General features: G+C 42.2%; 1 protein-coding gene across 1 annotated transcript in view; it reads right to left on the bottom strand.

The window, feature by feature from the left end:
* Positions 1-12,027, bottom strand: part of EFHC2 (EF-hand domain (C-terminal) containing 2) — a 151,981-nt gene extending 139,954 nt beyond the window's left edge. The window contains exon 1 of the mRNA XM_015558399.1: positions 11,878-12,027. Within this exon, the coding sequence (XP_015413885.1) occupies positions 11,878-11,973 (96 nt within the window). The 5' untranslated portion in view covers positions 11,974-12,027. The remainder of the gene's footprint in view (positions 1-11,877) is intronic.
* Positions 12,028-12,247: the final 220 nt, after the last annotated feature.

Below are 12,247 nucleotides of genomic sequence, written 5' to 3'. Positions count from 1 at the left end.
TGGGGACGACTCTGGGTTCCGCGGTGCACCCCAGAATCTGACGGGGGAGATTTTCATATACATTTTACTAATTTCCTTTCATCTCTGACACTTCTATTATAGAGAAAGGGCAAATAGCAATATTAAAATATTTTCTCTAATTAATTCCCTTTTAATATGCACAAATTTCGTGCACCGGGCCACGAGTAATAACAATAATGACAATGGTGATGGTTATACTCTTTGAACAGTTGAAGTCAGTAATTGCCAGGCCTGAGCCAGAGGAAGAAAAAGTAGAGAAAGTAAAGATAATGAAGATGAAGAGACAGACAAGCCCAGTAAAAGAGAAAAGAACAAAAGAATGTAAGGGGAAGCCCTAGCAGATTTGGCTCAATAGATAGAGCATCGGCCTGTGGACTGAAGGGTCCCGGGTTCAATTCCAGTGAAGGCACATACCTCAGTTGCAGGCCTGGCCCTGGTCAGGGGCATGCCAGAGGCAACCAATTTAAGTGTTTCTCTCACATCAGTATTTCTCTCTGTCTCTCCCTCTCCCCTCCATTCTCTCTAAAAATCAATGGAATAAAATATCCTCAGATGAGGATTTAAAAAAAAAAAAGAATGGAAGGGGAATGGGGGAATGGAATAAGGAGGGTGAGAGATTGAGGAGGAGAGGGTGGAAAACTTTGAAAAAATAATGGAGATAAGCATGTCTGCCTCCCTTTGAATACTGTTGCATTCATGCCCTTCCTGCCGCCCCCATTTCTGATGTCCTAGAATAAACAATCATGTTCCCTCCATTATTTATACCTCTGATGAATGGTTTGTGATGATGACATGTGTCCCTAGAGAATCCTCTTTAGTAAAAGAACTATTACACACTAAACAGCACAATGAATATCATAGTCAAAACAGGTATTCAAGTGGAAGGTCATAATTAAAATAAGTAGAAGAATATGGACAATTCTAACATCTTTAAAAGTTTAAAAATCTCTGAAGGGGTTTAGGAGAGTAATTTATTTGAAAAAATAAAACCAGCATGTTTAAAAATAAAGGGATATGAATCCAGAGGATGAAAAATAAAGGGATATGAATCCAGAGGATGAAAAATAATTATACAAATACCCAGAAATCCGCTATGGTGTATTATTACCTGAATTGGCTGCACTTTGCATATATACATACATGTTATAAAAGCTGTGCCTCAAATCTTAAATCCGAAACAGTGAGCTAGATGCAAGAGAATATAGACTGTAAGATTTCATTTATATGAATTTCAAAACAGGCAAACTAATCTATGATGATCAAAGTCACAGCAATGGCAGAGGGCTGAAGGAAAGGGGGCATGAGGGAACTTTCTGGATGGTAGAGGTATATCCTATATGGTGTCTGGGGTGGTGATGGACACGTTTGTCAGAACTCATGAAACCGTATGCTTAAAATGGGCACATTCATCATGCATAAATTACACCTCAGTAAAGTTGATTTGAAAAATTAAAATAAGGTTTACCACAATAAAGTTGATTAAAATAAAGACTCAAATAATAAAATCCTAAAGGAATACAATTATTCTGTAACCTGACTGTGGTGGTTGTCACACAAGTATATACATACAATAAAATTTCATAGAACTATAGCCTTGGCCAGATGGCTCAGTTGGTTGGAGCATCATCCTGTATATTAAAAGATTGTGGGTTTCATTCCAAGTCAGGGTACATACCTAAGTTGCAGGTTCAGTTCCCAGTCAGGGAGCATATGAGAGGCAACCGATACGTGTATTTCTCTCACATCAGTCTCTCTCTCTCTCTCTCTCTCTCTCTCTCTCTCTCTCTCTCTCTCTCTCTCCTTTCCTCTCTTTCTAAAATCAATAAACATATCCTTAGGTGATAATAGAAAAAATTCATAGAACTATAAACTAAGGAGAAAATTAGTACATCTACACATTGGTGAAATTCAAATAATGTCTGCAAGTTTAGTATTATACCAATATAGATTTCCTGGCTTTGATAATGCACTATGGTTATATACTATGTTATCATTGGGGAAAGCTGGAAAAAGAGTACATAGAAACTCTCACCCACCATCAAAGGAGTAAGCTTACTATAGGGCAGAATCTTGTAAATACAAAATTGAGGAAGGCAAATAATTTTTTAATGTTTCCAATAAACTTGCATCTGATCTGAATTTAGAAGGGGAAAGTACATAAATAAACATTACTCTATAGATTAAAAATTCAAAACATAGTATAAATCAATCTAACCTATAAGTCACAAATCAAATAGCAACAATTAGTTCCAACTTGTAAACTAAAATGTTGCAAATAACAAATATTTTATGCTCAAAAACTAGTCAGTGTGCACAAAGGACAACCATGTGAAGAGGTAGCAAGAGGGCAGCCATCTGCAAGCCAAGGAGAGAGGCCTTACGAGAAACCAACCAGCCAGCACCTTGATCTTAGACTCCCAACCTCCAGAACTGTAAGCAAATAAATTTCTGTGGTTTAAGGCACCCAGTCTATGGCAGCAGTCCTAGTAAACTAATATATTAAACTACAATTAATATAGCATAAGATTTACCTCTTGTAAGTATACAGTTCAACTGTTCAAAATTTATAGTCACAATCCAATTTAGGCCATTTCCATCACCCCCTAAAATTTCCCTCTCCCCCTGCCAGCCTAGGCAACTATGGATCTGCTTCCTCTGATGTATTTGCCTTTTCTAGGATTTCAGATAGATGGAATCATACAATACGAAGTCTTCTTTATCTGCTTTCTTTCACTTGATATGTTTTTGAGGCTTGCCCATGTTGTAATATATACCATAGTTGCTTTTCATTGCTGAATAATTTCCATTACGTGGCTATAACACATTTTGTTTATCCATTCATCAGTTGATGGGTTGTTCCCTGTTTGGGACTATTATGAATAATGATGCCATGAAGCTTTATGTGAATATATATTTTAATTTCTCTTAGAAAGATATGTAGGAGTGGAACTACTGAGTCATGTTGTAAACATTACATTTTTAACTATTTAAAAAACTGCCAAAATATCAGTATCATTTTACATTCCTATCAGGAATGTATGAAAGTTCCAGTTTTTCCACATTCTTGCCAACACTTAGTATTTGACAGTCTTTTAAAATTATATACATCCTAATGGGTATGTAGTGGTATCTACTCAAGTTTAAATTGTCAAAAAGACAATTTTAACTTTGGGCTAATGTTTGGCCTGAGGGCAGGGTCTTAAAATTTTGTCTAATTACTGAACTCCAGGTTTTAAAAAGAGGGAAGAGCTCTATCTTCTTTAATAATCTGATTATCCTATATAATAAAAGACCAGTCACATTAAGCAGAACGACCAGAGACCAGAACCACCAAGGCCCCTCACTGGGCTGGCTCCGCCCCCAAGCAAGCAGTTAGAGGTGATCAGGCAGGCAGACAGAGTGATTAGGGGTGATCAGGCAGGCAGGCAAGTGGTTAGGGGCGATAAGGTAGGCAGGGCAGTGGTTAGAGGCACCGGGTAGGCAGACAGCCCTGCACCAGGCTGGCCCTGCCCCCAAGCAAGTGGTTAGGGGTGATCAGGTAGGTAGAGTGGTTAGCGGTGATCAGGCAGGCAGAGTGGTTAGGGGTGATCAGGTAGGCAGACCAGCGGTTAGGGGAGATCAGGTACTCAGGCCAGCGGTTAGGGGAGATCAGGAAGGCAGATGGCCCCTCGCCAGGCTGGCTCTGCCCCCAAGCAAGTGGTTAGGGGCAATCAGGCAGGTAGGCAGAGTGGTTAGGGGTGATTAGGCAGGCAGACCAGCGGTTGGGGTGATCAGGTAGGCAGGCGAGTGGTTAGGGGCAATCAGATAGGCAGACGGCCCCTCACCAGGCTGGCTGCGTCCCCAAGCAAGCAGTTAGGGGCGATCAGGCAGGCAGGCAGAGTGGTTAGGGGGGATCAGGTAGTCAGGCCAGCGGTTAGGGGGGATCAGGTAGTCAGGCCAGCGGTTAGGGGGGATCAGGTAGTCAGGCCAGCGGTTAGGGGGGATCAGGTAGTCAGGCCAGCGGTTAGGGGGGATCAGGTAGTCAGGCCAGCGGTTAGGGGGGATCAGGTAGTCAGGCCAGCGGTTAGGGGGGATCAGGTAGTCAGGCCAGCGGTTAGGGGGGATCAGGTAGGCAGGCGAGGGGTTAGGGGCAATCAGATAGGCAGACGGCCCCTCACCAGGCTGGCTGCGTCCCCAAGCAAGCAGTTAGGGGCGATCAGGCAGGCAGGCAGAGTGGTTAGGGGTTACAGGCAGGAAGACCAGCAGTCAGGGGTGATCAGGTAGGCAGGCGAGCAGTTAGAGGCAATTAGGTAGGCAGATGGCCCCTCACTGGGCTGGCTCTGCACCCAAGCAAGCAGTTAGGGGCGATCAGGTGGGCAGACAGAGTGGTTAGGGGTGATCAGGCAGGCAGACCAGCGGTTAAGGGTGATCAGGTAGGCAGGCCAGTGGTTAGGGGCAATCAGGTAGGTAGATGGCCTCTTGCAGGGTTGACCCCACCCCCCAGCAAAGAAAGAGGGAGGTCCAAGCCACTGGCAGCGACTCTGTGGCAGCTGTGTGGCCAGCCAGCGATCACCACTTGGGGCCAGCTGCCTGCAGAAGGGGGAAGGAAAGCCCCGATAGGCCCTGATCTCAGGCCAGGCCTAGGAACCCTACCCAAGGGGTCCCAGATTGTGAGAGGGTGCGGACTGGGCTGAGGGACCCCCCCTGAATACATGAATTTTTGTGCACCAAGTCTCTTGTATTTTATAACATTCCTAATTGGCTTCAGGCAAAACTTCAGAAATCCATATTCATGTATTTTTCTTTGCTAATCATATGTAATTCTAATGTACTGGATTGCTCCTTGATCTCGCTATAGAAAAATTTAAAATTTTGGCTGGTTTGGGGTGAGAAAGAGAAAAGTAGCCCCTGACATTCAGGAGCCCACTTGGCACTATCAGCTGGCCTTGCTACATGTTGGGCTGGCAGCTACAGAAAAGCTTTGGTATTCTCCTGTTGCATATGAATACTTTCAGAGAACGCCAACCTCCACAAGGCCAATCTGGATCAAAACAAAAACAAGACCACTCCGTAACCACATCTGAACACAGACTGAACATGAACACTGTCTAAGCCATAAAATGTCAAACATCCCCCTCTCCTAGCTCAGAGGAGTGACAGCTGCTTCTTTCCCAATTAAAGCTGTAGCTTTACTCTAGTCCAGTGGTCGGCAACCAGTGGTCCATGGTCCACTGGTGGTCCATGAGGTCCGAAAGGTTGGCGACTGCTGCTCTAGTCCATATATATATATATGCCTAAGTGACCGTTATGACTGGAATGACTGGAACGACCAGTCAGCCAGTTGGTATGACACGCACTTACCACCAGGGGGCAGATGCTCAATGCAGAAACTGTACCCTGGTGGTCAGTGCGCTCCCACAGCCAACCTCCTGCGGCCCATTCCCTTGACCTGCCAGTCAACCTCCCATGGTCCTTCCCCATTGCCAGCTGCCCCCTGCAAAAGGCCCTGATTGGGGGGGCCAGCAGGCCAACCTCCTGGGGTTCCTCCCCGTACCCAGCTGGCCCTGATAGGCCTCAATCACCAGCCAGGCCGAGGGACCCCACCGTGCATGAATTCATGACCGGGCCTCTAGTATATATATATAAAAGCCATGACCGGAGCAGCGGAACAACCAAAACAACTGGTGGCTATGACGTGCACTGTGGTAGCCAATCAGCCTGATCCAGTCCCTGATCGCCACCCTCCCCCCAGCCGGCCCAGCCCCTGATCGATCCCCCAACCCTGATCGGGAGCGGGGCCCACTGGCCAACTGCCCACAGCCCCTCCCCCCAGCCGGCCAATCACCCTCGGCCCCTCCTCCCAGCTGGCCCTGCCCCCGATCCACCCCCAACACTCCAATTGGGGGCGGGGCCAGCCAGCCAACCGCACACAACCTCTACCCACCCCCCGCCAGCCCAGCTCAATGGGCCCCCATCGGGGCGGGCAGGCCAGACCTCACCCATGCACGAATTTGTACACCAGGCCTCTAGTCTATATTATAAGTGAGTTTCATTGATACACAATCAGAGAAGTACCCCTGTTTCTTAATAGCAACCAATCCAGAGCAAGGCCCCCCTTCCTTAAGCCTTCCCCAAAATTACATAACGCAAGCCCCAATCCTATAGGTAAACCTTTTCTAATACCTGCTCACTTAGACATCCTGTGGTTACTAAGGGTGTGTGTTTTCCCTCATTGCAATGAGTAATAAACCAACTCATTCAATTAAAAAAAAATCAAGGTGACCTAAGAGATCAAATTATACTTTAAATTTTATCTTTATATTGTTCAAAGCATAGAGATTCATACAGTACTACATAAATAATCAGCTCACCATAAGCCCAATACCAATGAATACAAAGTTATTAAAAGTCTATTTCTGTGGTCAGTAGGTTTGATTATAATTATGTTCATAATAGATGGAAAAATAAAATATCATTCTTAAATGCATTCATATCCCATAGGATCAACCTTTATCCTGCCACTTTACTATAATAGAGTCATTTGCAAAATAGCAAACAAATTAGGCTAAATAGGACCCATTGAAAAATGAAAAGAAATGAGAGCATAATTGTAGAGTCGATGTAAATGCTACTTAACATGTAGATAAAAGTCACATAAAAACATTGTCATTTGGAAATTTCTAACTAGTCTGACTTTTTACAACAGCATCTAATGATAGATCATATACAATAGCAAGAACGGCATATCATAAACTATGAAATGCCAAATTTAAATTAATAATGAAGCAATATGTGCCTGGTATAATTAGAAAGAGCCCCAGGCCAGGAGATCCAGGGTCTGGGCTCAGTTCTAGGATGAAATGAATTTGCTTTTAGTCATAGGCATAGGCTGCTAGTGGTAAAATGTCGTTCGTAATCAGCTAGCCAAACTTCACATTACAGTCAAGAAAAATGAGGCTCAGAGAGATACAGTGACTAAGCCACAATTACCGTTAGTTAGCTATGGGAAAATAAAGAAAACCTCCTTTAAAATCATCAGAGTTGGGAAGCCCTGGAGCAGTGGTTCTCAACCTTCCTGACGCCGTGGCCCTTTAATACAGTTCCCCACTTCTTATAAACAATTCCTCATTTATAGAATAAGAACAAATCCAGATTTGCTCCTTCCTTGTGGAGGTGCTGGGATGATGACTGCAACTAATTGGTGTGAGTGAATAGGTGCTTATTTATATTTAAATGAAATTAATAAAATAAATAGTCTTTGGAAGGTGGGTGTGTTATCAAGCAAAATTATGTTTGGGTGTTTGCATAATTCGGCCAATGCCAGGAGTTTTAATCAAGTAAAACTGTGTTTCTCAATTGGCATTTTAGGTAGAACATTCTCTCCAGTTCCAGTTGCCCTTCCCACATTGCAGGATGTAAAATCCTAGTTGGCCCCCAGCAACCTAATAGCAGCAGCACCTCCCACTTAGGGCTGGCCCTAGAGCAAGGTGATTTAAAACATAAAAATTAATGCAAAAATATCCATGATGCCAAATGTTAAATAAAGATGGAATCAGTATTACTTATTTTTTTTCCTTTTGCCTCAAGCTCTAATATAGCTAAGCATAGCACTGATCCTGTCTTTAAAATGTTGGCATTTTTCCCGGCGGCATGGCTCAATGGTTGAGCATCGATCTATGAACCACAGTTTGATTCCCAGTCAGGGCACATGCATGGGTTGCAAGCTTGATCCCCAGTGTGGGGCGTGCAGGAGACAGCTGATCCATGATTCTCTCTCATCATTGATATTTATAGCTCCCTCTCCCTCTCCCTTCTTCTCTGAAATCAATAAAACCATATTGAAGTTGGCATTTTGTTCATCATGAAGTTTTTGCATTAATTTTGATTTTTATATTTCATTACAATATTATCTGGCTTGATTACTGAGTTTTGGGTTGCCCTTTAAATTTTATACCCAAGGCAAGTGCCTCATTCACCTCATCTAGTCCAGTGCTGCTCCTAGTCATTGTTACAACCCCAAACACCTTCGCACATTTCTAAAGGCCTCCTTGGGATGAGAATCTCTGAAATAGGGATTGATTTTTTTCTCATGTAACAAGAAGTCCAGGGAGAGACAGCCTGGGCCTGGAAATAGTGGCTCCATGATGGTAGCAGAGCCCTAGATCTCCTTTATATTGGCAGTGCTCACAAGGTGGCTGCTGTGCCCTGAGGAATTATGTCCTAGTTCCAGACAGGAAAACAAAGGTAGGGCAAAGGGCGTGAAAAATTGTCAGCTGAGCCTAACTCTTTTAATTAAAAAAAACATTTGCAGGAGCCACACCCAATAAACCTTAACTCATATATCACTGGCCAGAGTGAGTCATGTGGCGTGCCTAGCTGCAAGTAGCCTGGGGCAGTGAACACTTGTAAGTGGTCACATCTCCAGCCTGAATAAAACTGGTGTTCTCTCCCTGAGATGAGGAGGGGTCGGAGAATAAAAGATAAACAGCTAGAAATGTCTGCCATAGGGGCCATATAGGATAATAATGGCTCCTTTGGGTGACTGCAAATAGTATCTTCTCTGCTTGTAATTTGATGGTCAGCCTGAACACAGCATTTTGGTGGTCACTTTTAGAATTATGGATAAAAACTGGGATGTGTCTGAGGCTAGGCTCCACAGAAGCAGAGCTTGAAACAGATTTAGGTGCATGTGATTTGTTATGGACATACTCTTAGGAGAAACCTGGAAGGGAGTGAGGGGGAGCAGCCAAGCAAGGATGCATTCTCATGTGAAGTCTGGCTTTGGCTGGATGCACAGGGACTATGAGCCTGCCATCATATATAATAAAAGGCTAATATGCAAATAGACCAAACGGTGGAACAACCAGTCACTATGAGGTGCACTGACCACCAGGGGGCAGACACCCAATGCAGAAGCTGCCCCTGATGGTCAGTGTGCTCTCACAGGGGTAGCACTGCTCAGCCAGAAGCCAGGCTCGCAGCTGGTGAGCACAGCGGTGGTGGCAGGAGCCCCTCCCGCCTCTGCAGCAGCGCTACGGATGTCCAACTGACAGCTTAGGCAGGGAGCGAGCCTAAGTTGTCAGTCGGACATTCCCCAAGGGCTCCTGGACTGCAAGAGGGTGCAGGCTGGACTGAGGAACCCTCCCTCCACGAGTGCACAAATTTTGTGCAATGGGCCTCTTGTATCAGAACAAAGAGGTGCCACCTTGAAGAAGCAAGCTCTTTACCCTTGACAAATCAGTCAACCATTTGCTGCCCCTTCTTGTGGTAAAGGGGCCAGTGTAACCTCCCAGGCTTCTCTGAGTGATGCAATGCCCATTGGCCAACAGCAACACTCCATAAGAGAGTTACAAATGTAAACTGTTTGCCAAAGCACTTGCTTCATTTGGGGAAGGCAGATGCCCTACCCTTAATGTGGATCTGGATGGGTGCCAAGAGCATCCACTACAAATATTAATTTTTATACACTTTCCAAGGAACTGCCTTTATTTCTACTTTGGACTGTTTGAGAATGTAACCCTGGATATATTGCTATGATTAAAAACTATTGGAAAAACTGGCAACAAGTTGAAAATGTCTCATTTTTAAGAAAAATGATTAACAGGTGTTGATTTGTTTTGTTGAACCACGAATCTAGAAAGTGCTTTATAATTTGCTAAGGGTATTAACCAGGATCCAGTCTGTAGTTCACAATCTCATCATAGCATGTAAATATTTCATAGTCTTAGTGTCTCATTTAAAACTCAATGAATATTTAATTGAAGTTGACCAATAAAATAACTGAAAGAATTATGTTGCATTTAGTTAGGCTTGAAATGAGCAAGCTCTTCATTTTCTCAAGTACTTAGAAGCTAAAATTATTCCAACTTCATGAAATATTCTACATAATTTTATAAGTAACTAAAGGGCTGCAAAATAAGCTTGCAAGGAACATATTACATATTGAGAAAAACATAAAATAAAAGGAATATTCAACTTTAAATTCAAGAGAATAGATAAATATTTTGTGACCTACAACAGTACTTATTCAGTAGTGGATTAGTTTCAACTATTGTAAATAATCCTCTTTTTGACACAAGAAGTAAAAGTAGAATCTTTTCTTTGGCCCTTGCAAATTAAATATTCTAGAATGATGGGGTGCAAACCACCTATAAGGCTGATATTAACAGAAAATCATAAATGATCCATAAATGTCTTTTTGACACAAGAAGTAAAAGTAGAATCTTTTCTTTGGCCCTTGCAAATTAAATATTCTAGAATGATGGGGTGCAAACCACCTATAAGGCTGATATTAACAGAAAATCATAAATGATCCATAAATGTCTTTTTGACACAAGAAGTAAAAGTAGAATCTTTTCTTTGGCCCTTGCAAATTAAATATTCTAGAATGATGGGGTGCAAACCACCTATAAGGCTGATATTAACAGAAAATCATAAATGATCCACCCAAGTACATTAGCCCAGAAATTGTTTCTGAACTCTGGGTCCAGCACTGAGCCAGGTACTGAAAATAGTTTTTTAAGAGAGAGAAGTATTGGTTCATGTTCAAAGTAGAGATGGTTTCCCAAGAAAGCAGCTTCCCTACAGTCTGATAGATCTCCATAAGTGTCAGAACTGACCTTCAAAAAATATGTGCTCAAAGTGATGAGCCCTAATCTGATGGCATAGGATATGTCACTTCTACCAAATCTGAAAACATTTTCAATGGAATCGAAGTATTGCCAACCAACCCATGTTACAAACCGCCTGGTAAACAGCATACTAGCGTTTGAATTCTTTATCTAGTCCTGAATTATGTTTTAATTACAGGACCTAAATAATTTAATAACAGGCTCTGATTTGGAGAACAGAACATGGGGCAGTGAACAGGGTTGTCAATAAATAAAGCAATGAGAAATGACTGGTCACCTTGGGGTTTTTTCCTTTTGATCTTAGTCCCTTTTTAAGATATTCAAATGGATTACCTTTGTCAACTGTCAATATGCCAGTATATATAAATATACACATTAAGAAGTTCAGACTCTTCTCTAATAATAGTACCTCTTTCTGTCTCATCTACACCCCTTGCCATGGCACCCTTTGGTTCTCAGGGATGGGGGATCATAATTAGTATGGAGAAAAGAAGAGAAGGCATCTTTCTGTTGCTATCTAAAGGGACATTCAAAATCAAACAAAATTATTTAGTTAATGGCAACTCTAAGCAAAAGTGAAAGCCTAACCAGACTCTTAGAATCTATAGAAGAAAATCTTAGAGAGGAGATGAGAGGAATGTTGATAAAATACCATATGATTTCACTTATTTGTGGAATCTGAAAAAAAACAATATAAATGAACAAATAAAACAGAAACAGACTCATAGACACAGAGAATAGACTGATGGTTGCCAGAGAGGAGGGGGTTGAAGGACTGCGTGAAAAAAAGTAGAGGAATTGAGAAGTACAGATTGGTAATTACAAAATAGTCATGGGGATATAAAGTACAGAGTAGGGAATACAGTCAGTGATATTGTAGTAACTGTATGGTGCCAGGTGGGGACTGGAAAATCAGGAGGAACACTTTGTAAAGTATATGATTGTCTAACCACTATGAGTACACCTGACACCAATACAAAATAATATTGAATGTAAACTATACCTGAAAACAATAAATTAATTTTAAAAAAGAAAGGTTGATAAGCATTAGCCAAGAAAGGTGAACATTTGGTGTCCTGCACCATTGGTTTGTTTCTTTGTTTAGGATACTTTGTTCTTGAGTGTGTCTTTTGAGAACAACTAGCCTTAACATTGACGTTGAGGATTCTGATTTTCTCAAGTCTACTTAATATTTAGTACACATCACATTTTAAGACTGCACCTCTCCCCATGGTATGTGACTTACGTGTTTATCAAAAGCTACCCAGGCTGGTAGTGTACTTTCCGCTCCTGAAGGATATGCACTGTGATTAGGCTTCTTCTTTGGCCCATAAGGCAACATCTCACGTCTTCCATGCTGAACTTCAGACACCAACACTCTTTTGTACTTATCCTCTCCCACCTGTGAACACAAGAGACAACATAAAATGACCAAGCTTATTCACTAAGATTTTTCTTATTTGTCTGAAAAGGCAAACACATTTTCTGTCATTGATTTTTCCCAGTACAAAATGTGTATTAGAGTGACAAATAATTATGATCAATCTTTCCCCACAAAGTTGTGTCACATTTTAAATTCAATTCATTGTAACAAATTCAAAACTTTGAAAAGCAAT

The sequence above is a fragment of the Myotis davidii genome, unplaced genomic scaffold, assembly GCF_000327345.1.
Source record: "Myotis davidii unplaced genomic scaffold, ASM32734v1 scaffold1673, whole genome shotgun sequence".
Lineage (NCBI taxonomy): Eukaryota > Metazoa > Chordata > Mammalia > Chiroptera > Vespertilionidae > Myotis > Myotis davidii.
Note: the sequence above shows the minus strand (reverse complement) of the source record. Positions and strands in the feature narration are given on the sequence as shown.